The sequence below is a fragment of the Tachypleus tridentatus genome, chromosome 1 (genome assembly GCF_004210375.1).
Source record: "Tachypleus tridentatus isolate NWPU-2018 chromosome 1, ASM421037v1, whole genome shotgun sequence".
NCBI classification, from domain to species: Eukaryota; Metazoa; Arthropoda; class Merostomata; order Xiphosura; family Limulidae; genus Tachypleus; species Tachypleus tridentatus.
In genome coordinates, this window is record NC_134825.1 from 73,902,798 (window position 1) to 73,921,586 (window position 18,789).

The 18,789-nt window shown below is 34.0% G+C and overlaps 1 protein-coding gene across 3 annotated transcripts in view; it reads right to left on the reverse strand.

Moving 5' to 3' along the window:
* The window catches only part of LOC143252450 (calmodulin-alpha-like), a 37,166-nt gene extending 20,888 nt beyond the window's left edge, over nt 1-16,278 (reverse strand). The window contains exon 1 of one of the 3 annotated variants that reach the window (XM_076504589.1): nt 15,995-16,278. In XM_076504589.1, coding sequence (XP_076360704.1) covers nt 15,995-15,997 — 3 coding nt within the window. In that variant the 5' untranslated portion in view covers nt 15,998-16,278. Of the gene's footprint in view, nt 1-5,180; nt 5,291-15,994 lie in introns of those variants that run through there. The other 2 variants (XM_076504600.1, XM_076504579.1) reach the window with 2 other exon arrangements.
* Between the last annotated feature and the right edge of the window lie 2,511 nt (nt 16,279-18,789).

The following is an 18,789-nucleotide window of genomic DNA, read 5'->3' on the forward strand; positions in this document are numbered from 1 at the left end:
ACAGTAGAGTAAAATAAGTCCCGATTCTTGTCATCACGCAACTCAAGAGTTCTCCTACGTCATCCATTTCGAGTCACATTACTTAAATTATGCAAGCATATGTAATATACCTTTTGAATGTAGTTAAGCACAAAGCTAAGCAATGGGCTATCTGTGCTCTACCCCCCACGGGTATCTAGACTGTGTCTCTGGGGGTATGTGTAATAATATGATGTATTACACATACACAATGCAGTAAAATCACCCCCAAGTGGCAAATAACAAGGTACTACTTTACGAATGTGTGAAGGAAATGAGTCAGTAAAGTTTGTACAAAAGATATAATGATGAATTCTAATTATTTAAGTATTTTCGTTGTTTATTACCAACGTACAAAATAACAAAGCTATTCTGATTTAGTTTCCAGGATAGTACACTATTAAAACAACAGCAATGATTTATTAATAAGTCCGACTTGCACAAAGTTAGTAAACACAATATGCCATGTCTTATCCCGCAAGGAGCGCTTATCATAAGAGATACATTAGTTTCATGTAGGATGGACAGATAGGAATATGAAGATACGATTATTATTCATTATGCGAAATATGAAAAAGGCTGGTGAAACTATCCACGTAGACACGTTAGAAAAATGTAGAGTTTCTTTAATTAATTACCTCTCATGTATCATAAAAGTAAATGACGAGATACTTGCTCAGAGTAACGTAATTTCCTATAGAAAGATTGTTACTTCTTGTTATCATGAGACGAGCGTTACCATATGTATTTTTAGCCTAATCTCGGAGCTTGAGGATGGTGACTCTTGTTGGCTGATACGACAGATTATAAACTTTCTTTTTACTTTGTTTTCGGTTTTTAATAACAGTAGTGTAAAGTGTCTGAATGATGGTGTGCCTAACTTTTGCTTTATCCTTCAATGTCAGAATACCAGTGACTATAGCGAGTGTTACATATTTCAACCATACCGTACAACATTTCTGGATTCCAGTTGATTTTATTTAGAAACAACGGAGTGCTTCATTATAACCTACCTAGCACGGATCAATAATTCATGTTTCTGTGTCGTCATGGCAAATAATATACATCTGTCACTTTTCTAATGTAGAATTCGTGCGTTTCATTGACAGCTTATTATTTGAAGTACTTAATCCATTCAGTTGTCAAAAGCAAATAATATTTCACTACAAATGTGATCCAATTACTAGTTTTTAAAGTAATAGCTTGATCAGTTAATTATTGGCCCTAATTTAGAAATAAGTAAAGGAAAACTCATGCTTTTCATGCTTTCGTTTTTTAGGCCTTATTTTAGAAATCATAAGTACAAAATATTCTTTATAGAATAAACTGATAATTCAAGCATACTTCTTAAAATCCTAAAATTCTAGTTAACCACGAAATCTCAAAACAAATGGTGTGTGAATTATAAGACTCTATGTCTTCCAAAGAATGAATATTTAAAATTGAAATGTTACTCAAAATTTCTTTAGCAAAATCTGTAAAGGAAAACCTCTGATAAGTTACTGATATTTACTTTCAAACTGTAAGAGATAATAGAATGTGATGTATTACTTAAAACTGAGATTGGCAATAACGGGAATCAAATCATTTTTATAGTCCCGTATTAGACATTAAAAATAACATGAACCAGGTTACTACCACCCTTACTGTGATGTAGTATCATACATATTACTTAGTAACGAATCATGTTTAAAATGTTCATACCTTTTTACCAGATATTGGTTGATTATTTGTATGAAATTAACCACAAAGTCACACAATAGGCTATCTGTGATCTGCCTATCACGAGTAACGAAACTTGGTTTCTAGCGTTGTAACTCCGCAGACATTCCGATGTGCCATTGGAGGACATTACCAGATATTAGTTATGCAATAAACAATCCTGGTGGGAGCGTGTAGTTTTGTTTGTTGTTAACCGTAAAGCTTTACATTGGATTTTCTTTTCTGAAGTTACTGCAGGGATCAAATTAAAAATTTTAACTTTATAAATCTTTAAACGTATCGCAAAAGTGGGCGAAGAAGGGGCGACATCGATTTGTTTCCATAAGTATTTACATGGTTGGGATTTAAACCTGTTCTGTTAAGCCTTCTTATTTTGACATTTAGTCTTTTAATACTCTTTATTTGAAATCTTAAGAATTTTGGCACGTGTTTACACTCTGCTTAAACAATAGCAAATAGAAAGTTTTAGGTTTTCTGTTTTTAAAATATATTTCTAAAAAAAAAATAGCCATACTTGTTTGTTTTTGAATTTCGCGCAAAGCTATTCGAGGGCTATCTGCGCTAGCCGTTCCTAATTTAACAATGTAAGACTAGAGGGAAGAAAGCTAGTCATTCCCAACAACCGCCAACTCTTGAACTACTCTTTTACCAATGAATAGTGGGATTGACTGCACATTATAACTCCCCTATGGCTGAAAGGGCGAGCATGTTTGGCGCGACGGGGATGCGAACCCGCGACCCTGAGATTACGAGTCGAGTGCCTTAATCACCTGGCCATGCCGAGCCGCATGTTGCGTTTCGATACGCGAGTATGTGTACGCGCGCAAAAATATATGCATATGTGTAAATATTAGTTGGTTCTTGTTAAACGCAAAGCTACTTACTGAGTCCTGTGTACTCTGTTTATTTCTTGCATTCAAATCTGATGGCCCGGCATGGCCAAGCGTGTTCAGGCGTGCGACTCGCAATCTGAGAGTCGCGGGTTCGCATCCCGTCGCGCCAAACATGCTCGCCCTTTCAGCCGTGGGGGCGTTATAATGTGACGGTCAATCCCATTATTCGTTGGTAAAAGAGTAGCTCATGAGTTGGCGGTGGGTGGTGATGACTAGCTGTCTTCCCTCTAGTCTTACACTACTAAATTAGGGACGGCTAGCACAGATAGCCCTCGAGTAGCTTTGTGCGAAATTAAAAAAAAAAACATCAAATCTGATTTTTAGCGTTATGACTTTTTAGGCTTACAGCTAAGCCAGCACAGAAAATACAGATAGGAAAAAATTACAATAATAATCATAAAATAAACTTCGAAATCATTCATAGCTTACTGATTTTTTGAGCCAAATTATTATAAAAATGAAACCGGAAATATTAATTTTGTATCGGAGGTGTATTTTCATGTAATTATAAATAATAACATTTTGATTGGTTTGCCCGGCTTCAAATCTCGATTGCGCAAGATTATATCGAATTCTTTTTTCAGTGAATCTTTATAAGGAAAGTCGAACAGATCTTTGCGTTTAATATCGTCTTTTGAATGGAGTTTAGATCTGAGGGAAAGAATTACATGACAATTGTCTTCTAGCAATATAATAACCTTAAAGTTCCAGGTTCTTTTGATCTTTATATTTTGTCAACTTCTGATAAGATTTACTATTAAAAGTTCAATTTTTTTTCAACTATACCGCCATGATTCATCACAACGCATGTAGTGACCGATAAAAAGTAAACAACTTATGAAGTTTCTGAAACATTGCTTTATGATATTTCATTTCTTTCTTTTCACTGTAATTTTGTGCTTCGAGTCTTTTGTTCGACAAAATTAGTTTGTTTCTTTGCTTCAGAAATTCCGCACAAGGAGCAATCTACAGATACATTTGGACGTTTAATTTTTGTTAAGCAGTTGGCCGCACAATAGATTATGTGTGTTCTGCCCACTTCGGGTATAGAAAATCGATGTTTAGAGTCGTAAATGTACAAGCTTGCCGTTGGGTCATTGGTGGACCTACATATACCTATCCATAATTTTGTACTGGCAGCTTAGGGTAGAAGCAACTATTCTAAGTCATATACTAGGGTAGAAGCAACTATTCTAGTACATAGACAAGGATAGAAGCAGCTATTCTGAGTCAAAGACTAGGGTAGAAGCAGCTATTCTAAGTCACGGACTAGGATAGTAGCAGCTATTTTAAGTCACAGACTAAGATAGAAGCAGTTATTTTAAGTCACTGAGTAATGTAGAAAAAGCTATTCTAAATCACTGACTAGGATAGAAACAAAATCACAGACTAAGGTAGAGGCAATTATTTAAGTCACAGACTAGGGTAGAAGATGCTATTCTAGATCACAGACTAGAGTAGAAGCAGTTATTTTATATCACATACTAGGGTAGAAGTAGCTATTCTAAGTCACAGACTGCGATCGCTTGAGCTGCTCTTGTCTGACAAAGTATAGATATTTGACTGCAACTGTTATAGTGCTCCAACATTCTAAAAGTGCCGGGCTCGTTTTTACGATAACAGGGTACAAACCATGAACCTTCTGATTCCCAGTCCAAGGATGGCACTATCGACTACTTTGTGCTCGACAACAACAAAATCAAAACCTTAAGGTTCAATCTTATTTAAGAAAGATAAAATATAAAAGAAAAAAACTTTGTCATTTAAAAAAAATCTCTCTCAGCAACCGAACAACATGAACATACGAAATATTATTCCAGTTTTAGTTTTGCATTGCTTTTACAATAGATTGCAACAGAGATTATTAAGACGTCATAAATATTATATGTAATGACGCTTACACTGAGCTTCAACAGCATGTTTGTTTTGTTTTGTTGTTGTTGTTTTTTGCTATTCGAGTGAAGGATGATGCGTTATTTAAGTACATTAATCATACTACTTGAATTATTTTATGTAAATAAAAATATTTTATCTTTAGCTGCCCAAGATTAACGTTGTTGAATGTGCATTTAGGAATGAGCTTCAAAATATAAAGCTATTGATTTAACTAGTCATTTTAGTAAGGAACTATAATCTTAGTTTCGTTTTTATAGGAGATAGTTATATCTAGATCCTAAGAATACTATCATCTTAAGTTCAGATCTGATAATGGATAATGGGTCTAGATTTGTACTATATTTACACATAAAAACTGTTTTATCTCAATACTCATATTGTGACAGGAATCTACCGCAATAAGTAGACACCTCTTATAACAATAAAACTGCCCTCTAGTGGCTCATAGGTAAAACAAGGCTTATAACAACAAAGTATTATAAGATAAGGTTCCAAATTATTCACTGTTAAAGACGTAAGTGTGGAATAAGGAAGTTGTGAGGCAACGTTTAATTGAGCTTAAAACTAAGTTTGTTGTTATTTAGACTTACTGGCTTAAATGTCAAAAATTATGGAGTAAAACTGGAATTTTCAACCTGAACGTCATCTTACCAGAAAGTACACAGAAATCACGAGAATTCAGGTACAACCGCCCTTAATGACGGAAAAGGCAGCAAGCCGTTAGAATCCACCTCCAAAAGGACGTTGCTCAGTTATCTAAGCCAAATTATCTGCGACTTTTCATAACACGCCCACAGCTGAAAACGGCACCACGTCTCGATTTCTAGGTAAGAATCCCTGCATGTTAACCACTAGACCACGTTCCATCCCTCAAACATTAGGTTTAATAAAACAGGTAAAATAACTTCAAGCAGTGTTAGCTCATGCAGGGTCTATCTCGTTTTTAAATTCCTACGAAGTATCAAAGTCTACATCATAGTTGACATAGTCCTATTCCAAGAAAGAAATAATTAAAAGAAGGTTGAACACTTGGAAGTACAGTTCGATATACAATGTGCTATCACCTAAGTGAATTGAGTTTTTGTAAAGTTATTCATCTATTACAGCATTATATCATGATATTTAATCCTTATTGGATGGCACGTCAAAGTTCCGAGCATTAGTCAAGTATCTCTTACAAACTTATTGTAAACATTTACTATCTTATAACATGATGTTGGGGTCAAACGAAAAATATCAAGTAATAAATAACGAATTTAAATAAGTTCTACACATTTCTAAATGATGAATAAGAAAGTACTGAATTAATCAAATGTTGCTATGTTCTGCATAATATTGGAAGTGAAAATAAAATTCCTAACTTCTAATACGTTTTCTCAGACTTTTTCGTCTTTTTAAGGAAACAGAAAATTACAAAAGCCTCATTTATCAGGTAAAGCTTATTTGAGGACACAAAAATTGGAACAGAAATAGTAATACTTGAGAACTGTGTATTAAAATACGCGCTTTTGCTTACAAATTTTTAAGAAATATTCCTGGAGTTACTTTTCTGTTTCAAAGAAAAATAGAACACACGACCCAATCAATTAAAATCTGTAAAGATAAACTGATTATTTAAAAATGCTAAAAATCACCTGAAAGTTACTTCATATAGCGACTCGACATATAATTTTAACCAATGGTTTGAATGCTTAATAAAGTTTAAATCCACATTAGCGGAGCGATATCAAATTTAAATGGAAATTGATTCCAACATGCTACATTTCCTTTCAGTCCAACGTTTGTTTCTTGGTGTTCTTCTGTTAGTTTGGATTTAAACATTAAACTTGAAAAGCTGTCTTTTGAGGCCCGGCATGGCCAAGCGTGTTAAGGCGTGCGACTCGTAATCTGCGGGTCGCGGGTTCGCATCCCGGTCGCAAAACATGCTCGTCCTTTCAGCCGTTGGGGCGTTATAATGTTACGGTCAATCCCACTATTCGTTGGTAAAAGAGTAGCCCAAGAGTTGGCGGTGGGTGGTGATGACTAGCTGGCTTCCCTCTAGTCTTACACTGCTAAATTAGGAACGGCTAGCACAGATAGGCCTCGAGTAGCTTTGTGCAAAATTCCAAAACAAAAAACAAACAAGCTGTCTTTTGAAAGTACAGACAAAAGGCACGCATCACCAATAAACATTCGGTATTTTATAAAAATTCTTAGCTTGGCCTTCTATTGTATATAACAATCTATAACTTTTAAAGGGTTATTTAAGCAGATTATGCTGTACTTTGCAGAACAGAGTCTGAAACATCCGTCTCTAATCTCCAAATAATTTCAGTGCTACCCTGTAAACGTCCTATTTAAATACCTACATTCAATCTAACATTGAACGTTTTTCTTAATTACATGATTTAGAAGAATTGCTAAATTAAGAACATATAAACACACGAGTCTCACGTTTAGCTCTTCCCCTGATGATTCTGCAATTAACTTGAGAGCTTATAATGCTAATATTTGAGTCAGTATCCTTGCATTGACCACAACAAAAAATTTTCTCCTGTGTAGCTTTGCGATTAAATAAACAACTTACATTTTAAATTTGAATCTCGAAATATAAATTACAGTGTGTGTTTTTCGTATAGCAAAGTTACAAAGGGCTATCTGCTCAGCCCACCGAGGGGAATCGAACCGCTGATTTTAGCGTTGTAAATCCGGAGACATACCGCTGTACTAGCGGGGGGCTTTACCCTCACAGTACGAAGCGCACGCCTTAACGCGCTAGCCCATGCCAGGCCATATAAATTACATAAATGTTTTGCATCTCAGAATGACTAGTATGTGTATTAACACTTTTACTAATAAGCGAAGAACGTTTCGATCTTCCTAGGTTATCTTCGGGAAAACAAAGAGTTAGTAGCCATTTCGAGATACATTTTTATTTAAATTGGGTTTTTCGTCATCAAGAATAAAGATGTTTTGTTCACCAGAATCACTTAACTAAACCATTACTTTCTTTGATAGAATTCTAACTGTATGTTGAAGATTCTCGTTAGAAAATTAACGTGTAAAACATATTATTTTGGAATTAGTTCATAGAAAACACTATCACAAATAACGTAGATCGATTCGTAAAGAGCTAAGCACGATTCAATGGTTAGCGTGCTGGATTTTTGATCCATAGTTCATGCCCTATTACTGACAAACTATTACGATCCGCACTTTGGGGTCGTGGGTGCTTTATAAGAGTAACAGTCAAAACCCACATTCAATTATAGCAACCCAAGAGAAGGCAGTGGATGGCGTTGATTAGTTGTCTTCTCTCTATTCTATCATTTCAAAATTGGGACGGCTTGCGCTGATAGCTCTCGACTAAATTTGAGTGAAGCTCAAAACAAATAAACGAACGAACAAACTATCATAAAAATACTAATTATTGACTTTTACTTTCTTATGTAATTGCTGGAGAAAGAAGGTTCTTCTTTTATGTTTGAATGATTTGGTTTATTTTTATCATATCCAGCTTCTCTCGATTAGCTGACTGATTTAAAAGAGTCCCAAGGTAAATTAGGATTATCGTTTAGATTCACACAATACAAGTAATAAAAAAGCATTTTGTAAATGTAAAATAAAGTAAGGACGCTAATACAAAAATAAAAATATACACAGCTATACATCTGTCACCCCTATATGACTTTCAATATTAAAATTTAATATTGTACTTTAAAGTGAAAGAGTACAAAATGGTTACGAGGTCGGTCAATTCGACCAATCTTATAGCGAGTCGATAATAGTCTGTAATAATCAAGATATGTTCTATTTGTTTGAAATTAAGCACACAGCTACACAATGGGCTATCTGTTCTCTGCTCACTATAGGTATCAAAACCAAAACTAGATCAGAACAGCTTTGATAGTTAAATTTGTTATTTTGTACATTGGTAATATACAACAAAAGAACTACATAAATAATTGAAATTGATCATTATATCTTTTGTACAAACTCTACTGGCCCATTCCATTCACAAATTCGTAAGATAATGCCTTGTTATTTGCCATTTGAGTTAATAGCAGCATACTGAGTGTATTACATATGCATAGTATAGTAAGGTCAGACTAAACGGATGACACAGGCGAACTCTTAAGAACTGGAATACATTATATTCTACTGTATACATAACGTGGTAAAAATGAAAAATCAACTCATAAATATTCTGAAACGTCACTGTAATACTTTTGGGAAACTAACTATAATTTGTGTAGATCTTTGATACATAGTCGCTGAGAGAAATGAAGGAAGTAACGCGAAACTCAACTAGTTCAAATTTGACATTACTGCAGTAATGTTAAAAGTGTGCATTTTATAGTGTAGTACTGAAAGTAATGTAGAGATGACTTACGTATAACTATATCAATCCTATGTTCTTGATTGCTTTCTTTTTAGCACTGCCACATCTACATCATTTTACATTTTCAAAATGTTTTTATTACTTGTGGAGTGGAATCTTATCCCTGACTTAAAGTTAGTGTATTTTATGAATGTGTGCAATAAAATCTAATGTTATGTGTACTGATTTTATTTTACTCCTTCACTAAAGACACCATTGAGCATTCTACATATTACAATCATCTAATGTTCATCTATTACTGACTGGTATTTCTTGTTTCACCCTGCAATTGAGCTTTTTAAAGAACACCATATTTCTATAAAAAATTACTTCAAACGGTAATGATAACATTGTTCACACTAAAATCGTGATTCTGTTTTATTGCTACTAGTTATTACGACTAAACGTTGACGTAGCATATTACCCAAAGTGGTTTTAGGTTTAAACTGACGTTAGTTATACAGTAGTTATAGAGTTACTACGACTAAGACAAGAAGAAACATAAGCAATATGGTGCTGATCACTTTCTGGTTTATCTTAATGTGAAACTCTTTGTGACTGTTGACTTCTTAATGTACATATTTGCATTATGTGTATTGAGTACCTAGGCCTTCCCTACATATAGTCTAACGACTCTATGATAATACAATCCTTCCAGTGAGAAATACACTAAATAATGTTAACAACATCAATTCGATTAAGTTCTTTATTCATATACGAGCATGATTAAAAATAATCAGAACTTTATATCATTTTTATCTTATACACTAAGAAACTTGTAAATAAGGAGGATACTTTGAAACATTTCGACGAAAGGAACTGCTGTAATATAAAAATGAAAGTGTCTCTAAGGCTCATTGATAAAAAAAAAAACGATTCCTGCAAAATATTTTATCCGTGCATTAAAATTGTATATTCGATCAAAAAACTCTCTTGCTACATTTCAATAAAACATTTCTCCACTCGTCTTCTAAACCAACTTCCTCTAAATAAGATAAATATTGTAGATTATCTAAGTTGCTGTTTAGAGTTTTAATGTGTAAAAATCATTACCTGAGCACGTGTATAGCAAATATCTCGAAGGATTTGTGTCTGCGGCTCAGTATTGTGTCAGATATAAATAAACAAAATTCAAGAAATTATACAGGAAGTTCGTTTAGAAACAAAATTATAAATTTATAATTTTAATACCTGAAAACTGATATCCAGGGTATAACAGATGTTTAATAATCTGATAATATTATCTAAACTAATGGTTGAAGTTTAAGGTTAGAGAAACGTATGTTTGGCTTGTTTTACAACCTACACAAACACATTTATTTACAGAAAACTAGTTTGCTCTAAGCTTTACGTTCGAATTCATCACGGTATGCTTGGCAATTGAGGGATCCTGTACAGATATAACTTATACTTTCACGACGATACAAGCACGAATTCGTCACGATGTCGACGACATGTATTTAAAGGTGCAGTGAAGCAAGTCCAGAAATAGAACATACATGTCCGTAGTTTGCTGCGACAGATTTCAACATTCTAAAGATCCTTCCGAGTAAATGTTTCTTTGAATCTTCTTCAAATGTGTGTGCTCCTTCGTTCTCGCAAAGCCTCAACTTTCTAAACATCATTGGAAAAAACGTTTCATAAAAAAATAAAAAATAATGAACTACAGACTGTCTAAAAGTCTATTCCTTTGTTCGTAAAAGTCTCAAATTTTTAAACATTCTTCCAAAACGTCTGGTTGCATGTTCTAACCCTGCTGCTCTGAGTTTTGCAGGCTTCTAACAAAACATGATGTTTAGGGACAACAACGGAAATTTTGCTCCATCTCGGCTGTCTCATCTTCTAAACCAGACTAAAACTATTAAATAATTAAATTAAAAGAATTAAAGCCAGTCTTATCATTCATATATCTATCAATCTTTCTTCTAAACGGACTCACATTTACTGCCTCCACAACGTCCAAAGGCAGCCCGTTCCGAAGGCAAATCAACCATTCTGTTTAAAAAATAAAATTGTCTTAGCTCAAGACGGAGTCTCCCTTGCCTAAATCTGTATTTGTGTCCCCTATTTCTATAATTCTTGTTGTTATTTATGAAATATGTTGATGCATCAACATTGTGAATTCCTTTTACAATCTTAAACACTCCACTCAGATCCCTACAAACGTATATTTCTTTGAGAGAAAACAATTTTAAGAATTTTAATCTCTCCTCATATGACAGCCTATCAATCCTAGTCACCATTTTAGTAACCCTCCTCTGAAATTTTTCCAACAGTCCAATGTCTTTCCTAAGGTAAGGAGCCCAAGACTGAACATAATACTCCAAATGCGGTCTAACCGGTGACCTATATAATGAAATTATAACCTCTTTAGATATGTATTCAATATTTCTGTGGATACAACCTAAATTTTGTTGGCCCTATCATTAGCAACGACACATGCTTGGATGGCTTAAGAGACTGATCAAACATTACACCAAAATCCTTTTCTTTCATAACACGTTTATAGTTATCCCCACTCGAGTTATACTTATAATTCAAATTATGATAACACGCATGCATTATCTTACACTTATTACAGTTAAAACTCATCTGAAATCTATTTACCATGCAAATTTAAGTAATTTATCGATATTTCTTTATCAATGTCATTGATATAAATCAAAAAAGCAAAGGTCCTAAGACTGAGCTTCAGGTATAGGACTTAAAACATTAATCTGGGTTGACTAAACTCCATTTATAACAACTCTCTGCTTTCTTCCATCAAGCCACTCTTCTATACAGCTAGTTAACTTATCCTCCATACCTATAGAGATACAGTAAGTTTGTTTTCAAGTTTTTATGTGGCACTTGGTCAAGTGCTTTCTGAAAATCCAGATACACCAAATCCATATATTTATTCTCGTCCGCATATGCAGTAACATTTTCAAAACATGTAAAAAGATCTATAAGGCAAGATTTTCCCTTAGTGAAGCCATATTTACTATCCGATAAAATTTTAAACTTTGTTGAACAACTTTTCAAAGCATCTTTTATTAGAGCTTTCCAAAACTTTTCCCATAACTTATGAAAGATTAATAGGCCACTTATTACTTGGACAACTTCTGTTACCTTGCTTGAAGATAAAGGTGACACTAGCTAATTTCCAGTCTCTTAGCACTTGTTCACTCCTCAAGGACTTACAAAAGATTGTGGCAAGTGGTTCACATATCCAATCGTTGATTTCTTTTAAAATTCTCGAAGAATATAACATTTGGCAATCGGAACCTTATTATTCTTTAAACTTCAGAACAAGCTGAGAATTTATGCAGTTGTCTTCTTCAACTTTGTTTTCATCTATTAATTGGTCAAGATGAGAAATACTGCTTAAGTCTTTATTAGTAAAAACTGAATAACAAGCAGAATTTAATAACCCAGCCTTCTCTTAATCATCAGATACAAGCCTTTCTTTATCATCTGCAGACCAGATGTTTAACATTTACATTTTGAACTTATGGCGAATTCCAGGCCATTTGGCAATGTGATGTCCCCACGAACAGATCAAGACTGGAGGAATACGAAAATAATTTCAAATTAAAAATATGTTTACACCGAAGTTTACACGGTATAGACCAAATAAATACAATATTTATAACACAAAAAAAAAGCCTGTGGTGTTCTCCACAGTGAAGGGTTTAAGACAACAAAAGCTCTAAATTCTCGCAATAAAGTGTTTAAATCAGCGAAAACTCTGAACTTTCACAGTAGAATGTTTATGGCACCAATAGCTCTGAACTCCCAGGGTAGAGAGTTTAGGATAGAAAGAGCTCTAAACTGCTACAGTAGAAGATTTAGGACAGCAACAGTTATAAGCCCCACAGTAAAGAGTTTACAACAGCAAAAAATTATGAACTCTCTCAGTTAAAGGTTTAGAAAAATAAAAGCTCTAGACTGCTACAGTAGAGGGTTTAGAACAGTAAAAGCTCTGGACTGCCACAGTAGAGGGGTTAGGACAGCAACAGTTATAAGCCCCAACAGCAAAAAGTTATAACAGCAAAAAATTCTGAACTCTTACAGTCAAGTGTTTAAAACAGCAAAAACTCTGGACTGCCACAGTAGATAGTTTAGAACAACAAGAGCCCTGAACTCTCATGTTAGGAGGATGGAACAGTAAGAGTTCTGAACGCCCACATTGGAAGGCTTAGAACAAAAAAACGTTTTGAAATTACACATAAAGCCATTTTGGAGCAGCAACTTTACCAGTGGAAGTTATTGTTTCAAAAAAGAAATCTCTAATACAAAAGGTTTTAGCTGCTGCAACTAATTGTCTTTGTCTCCTGTTAAAAGATAACCTGTAACAAGATAACTAACACAATAACCTGTTAGAAGATAACCAACAAGATATCCTGTTAGAAGATAGCTAACAAGATAACCTGTTACAAGTTAACTAACAAGATAACCTGTTAGAAGATAACTAACAAGATAATCTGTTAGAAGATAACCAACAAGATAACCTGTTAGAAGATAACTAACAAGATAACCAACAAGATAACCTGTTAGAAGATAACTAACAAGATAATCTGTTAGAAGATAACCAACAAGATAATCTGTTAGAAGATAACCAACAAGATAACCTGTTAGAAGATAAGTAACAAGAAAATTTGTTACATGATAACCAGCAAAATAGCCTGTTAGAAGATAACTAACAAAATAATCTGTTATAAGATACCCAACAAGATAACTAACCAGAATGTAAAGGTAAAAGTTTACGATCTTCCATGCGCACCTCTGAAGCAAATGTTGTTTTCACGAGAAATATTTCGGAAGAAACTGGAATCACAGCAAAACCTGAAATCGACCAAAACCTACTCCTACACATCTTCAATACACGTTTGCGTTTTATACCTAAGGCTTAAACGTGAATGTTGAAGCTAACGTTTTTGGAAGTTGAGTGAATGTGAATTTTTTGTTTGTTTTAAAATTTCGCGCAAAGGTACACGAGTGCTATCTAAGCTACCCTTGCCTAATCTACAGGGTAAGCTAGTCATCACGACCCACCGCTAACTCTGGGGCTACTATTTTACCAACGAATAACGGGATTGATCGTCACATTGTAGCGTCTTCACGGCTGAAAGGGCGAGCACATTTGGTGTGACGGGGATTCGAACCCTCGACTTTGAGAGTACGAGTAAAGTGTTCTAACCACATGGCCATACCAGGCCAGTTGAGTGTGGAATACTTGTCAAGATGTATAGTCAAAATTGACCTCGAAGTCTGTCACAGAAACATATTATCATTGAAACTGAGATAATGAAAGAAAGGGTTTCAAAGTCATCCCTGTACTTGAAATATATATATTTCTTATGAAGTTTAATTAGTCTAAGTAATAGTATCTTAATTGATAAAAGTATTGTTAGTATATAGTCCCCTGGTAGCGAACTTTTGAACTACGTAAGAAATGTAGTTGTAACACAAGCACTGACAAAGTCCATAATTATAGGAATTTCTGGTGTGTGTGTGTGTTTCTTATAGCAAAGCCACATTGGGCTATGTGCTAAGTCCACCGAGGGGAAACAGGAATTTCTGTTCGTGAAGAAACACTTAAATGCTTGGTTTCAAAATTAGATGATGTTAGTTAAATTGTACATTAGAATATGTGTAATTTTCACATATGCATTTATTTAGCTTATAAGCTCTAATTCCAAAGGTTCCTTTTTCTAAATGTATTAAGCTTAATAACAAGTTAATGAGTGAAATATTTTAATATGGAAGCTTTATGTAACAAGATATGCTTCAATTAAGTTTTACATGAATAAAATACAAGTTGTTTTTTCAGAGTAATCGATAAATAAGCGAAATAATTAATTTGTGAATATTTTACCTTGGAGCTTTCAATAAGCAATCTAATTTACCTTTTATCACGTATTTCGTGACGATTCAACGTATTTTCAACTACAGTTTTGCACTTTTTTATCTTATTTAAGTGTTTTGAATCTGCACATATTCCAGTGAGCGTGTTCAGAATACATTTCTACTTCTTAGCCAATACACGTGTAAAGTGATTACAGAAACAACACAGAACTAAGTGTCGCTGAAAACAATGATAGTTTATATTTAATAAATTAGAAATAAGTAAAATAAGAACGTATTGCTCACATTCACGTGCAGTGACAAAAACTAAAAAAACAACTATTGTCTACAGATCAACATAACCAGCGTTATTGTTGGATAAAGCGAGACACAATAACTGGTTGTATTGCACTTATTTATACACATCAATCGACGTACAATAACACATGAGTTTATTTCAAGGCTTGTATGCTGGTTTGTTTTAAAATTTTGCGCAAATTTACACAAAGGTTTGTCTCAGCTCAAAGTTTTGAAGTGACAGCCTAAAGGCAGCTAATGAGCAACACCCACCACTGCTCTTATCGAATTGTGAGATTTTATCAACACTCTTATAGCGCGTTTCTTGCATCAATTGGATGCAAAACATGCACCTGTAGATTCAAAGATTAGTATACCAATCGCAAGAACACATTTGGCCCTCAATGGATCTGAACTTTTCCTTATAACGAAGTTAAAATCCTTTTTTTCACCCGTAATAAATTATCTAGTGTAAAAAACTTGAGAAAGCATATTAACATAGTTTAAGATTTGTGTGGTTTACTCTTTTATTTCATATGAATGACTTTTCTTATGTATTAAAATATACAAGCAAGAACACATCGGTTCACTCTTACGACAATATTAAGATGTCTTAACCACATTCTTCAAGCGTATTTATTATGGCTTCCAGATTTGCTTAGTTATTGTAATAATTAAGTAATTTTCAAAATGAATTTAGCACTATTCAAATAATGCACAATCTTTTTGTCATAGGAATTTGTATTACGTGTATTTTCATCTTTACATGGTATTGTGTAGATTTATAAGCACTGAGAAAGAAAAAATGTTTTAACATTTTTCAAACTAATAAACTCTAGAACTAAACGTTTAGATAAAAAAATAATAAGTTTATTTATAAACATCAGTATCATATCGAATGTGATGCTCCAAACAAGTATGCATGTTAACAATCACACACTAAAAAGTAAACAAAAATGAAAGAAAAAAGTTTGCTTACCATGATTATGGTAATTTTTACTGCGAATATATAATATAAATATATATGTACTTTTCAGCTATTTAAGAGATATGTAAACAGTCCTACTTCACTCTTGTTAGATTTTGTTTCACTCCAATATGAAGAATTTCCCACTTTGAGCACACACTCCCTACAGAAAGACAAGACTCGAGTGGATATTCTTAACTAGAGCACTCTTCATTACGCCATCTGACGATATTCTAACTTTACTAGGACAAAAGAAGAAAACACAGACAGTTCGCTGATTGGTCTTCGCTTGATTCACTTCTCAACTTTCAGAGTTATTTTTGAGAGACAAGGTTGTACCGCTTTCCTTGCAATGTGCTCAGAATTGGTCTCCAGAATAGCGCCCTCTTATGTTGGCTATTGAACTAAAAAATGGAACATTTGTTCAGTATATTTTCTAAACAGTCAAGTGCACTATACCTTGAATTTTCAAACTGTCTAAACTTCAATATAATATTAATGTTAAATTATTTTGAAACACAATGATACACAGTACCATTCTTAAAATGAATACAAATAATATGTTATATGATTAGTACCACCCATATTTTTAACGTTCATAGCGGTACGTCCAGCAAATTCTAAAGTGACAAATACGTTTCCATACAAGATTAATCTCGCTTTATAGAACGATATGCATTAGATATTACAGTGGCTTGTCGCTGTGGATACGAACCAAAACCTTCAACGCCTATGTATACTATATATATATATATATATATACTGCTAATAAAATTTGAAAAAAAAGTTTTTCTTTGTTTTCCAAATATCTCTTACTCAACAGTAGGCACGGCATGGCCAGGTGGTAAAGACACTTGACTCGTAATCCGAGGATCGCGGGTTCGAGTCCTCGTCACATCAAACATGCTCGCCCTTTCAGCCGTGGAGGAGTTATAATGTTACGGTCAATCCCACTATTCGTTGGTAAAGAGTAGCCCAAGAGTTGGCCGTGGATGATAATGACTAGCTGCTTTTCCCCTAGTCCCACACTGCTAAATTAGGAACGGCTAGCGCAGATAGACCTCATGTAGCTTTGCGCGAAATTCAGACCACCAGTCATCACCACCCACCGTTAATTCTTGGGCTACCCTTTACCGACGAATAGTTGGCCCAAGAATTAACGGTGGGTGGTGATGACTAGCTGCTTTCCCTCTAGTCTTACACTGCAAAATTAGAAACGGCTAGCGCAGATACCCCTTGTGTAGCTTTGCGCGAAATTCAAAACAAACAAACAAACTTTTACAAAAGTTGTTATTATGTTAAAAAAATTATCTTTGTTTCATCAGTCCATAGCACATTGACTCATTCGCTCCTTCAAATTTGATAATCGTTTTTCTTACATTGCTAAACGTTTATCCATGTTAGCACACGTACATGTTTCTACTATTCACCTCTCTTGTATCAGATAGTTATATTATAGTTATATTTGTTGATTTTAATTTCTTGCATATTTGGCTCTTTTTTTTCTAGAGAATTTTTTTAATTAATATGTTGAAACTTTTTAAACAAAATAACACTATTGTTTGTCATTCTTTTAGGTCCTATTTACATATAGTCCGTGCATTCTATACTATTAGTACCATTTTCAGGCCAACCTGCTGGATCATATTTGAATTGTGATATTAACATTAATCAATAGTAAATAAAACTAAAATTAAGAGTATCAAATATTTTCTTTATTGTTCTTAAAGTTCATATGCAATATTGTGCTGTAGCCTACAAAGATCATAATTATTCTCGCGATTCATGGCATACGCACGTTTTACTGACGTCACGACAGTATAAATTACAACGGTAAACGTTATTTATGTGACCTAATTTTAGTGTCTACTCACTGACTGACAGATAACACACTAATGTATTCTGGCGCGAATGATTAAAACAGACGTCTTTTCCAGGCGGCTTTTCGGCTCCCTTTCGGGGAAATTAAAGTTGACTGAGGAGAAGTTTAAAATAAAAGAGAGGAAATTACAGTATCACGTATCTCAATCTCCTATAGTAATACACGTTTCTCAATCTCCTATAGTAATATATACTTATATGCAGCAGTCACCCGCTGGTAGAGCGGTAAGTCTTTAGATTTGCAACGCTAATATCAGGGGTTAGATTCCTCTTGGTGGACTCAGCAGATAGCCCCCTGTGGCTTTGATATAAGAAAACACACACACGTATATGCAATATAATAAAAAAAATTTCTTCCAATTTTAGTTTCGAACTTGATAAATTCAAACAAAATCACCTGCTAACCTAACCCTAGCAGATACTCTCTACGGCAGGAGTTGTTAAAGCAGGCTATGTGCTGTTTCATAGAATGGTTATATTTTACGAAACAGAAATACAGCAGTTTCTAGTAAATCATTTTTGTGATAGTTTATCTTCAGAGATAATCTCACTTGTGAGGGCAGTTTGAAGTTTTCTGAAATCTCGCTTCGTCTGAAAGAATCAGAATTAATATTGAAGTTCTATTCATGTTTTTGTCGATCAGTGATCTTTCAGCTTCTAATTACACCAACAGTTTTTTTTTAGGATCAGTATATTTTATTTTACCTTTTTATACTATTTGCCTTTTTATGTTATTTTTTATAAAGTAGTGATTTCTATAAACAATTATCAACTGTTCCAACAAATTTCCTGTTTTAGCTAATAATTCTTTGTGTGTGTGTTTCAATACTTATGCCTTTCTTTCAGTCATTCTTCCACATAATGAACATGCTACTGTCGAGGTCGTTAGATAACAATATATTCTGTTTACTTTGAACCTTGGAATA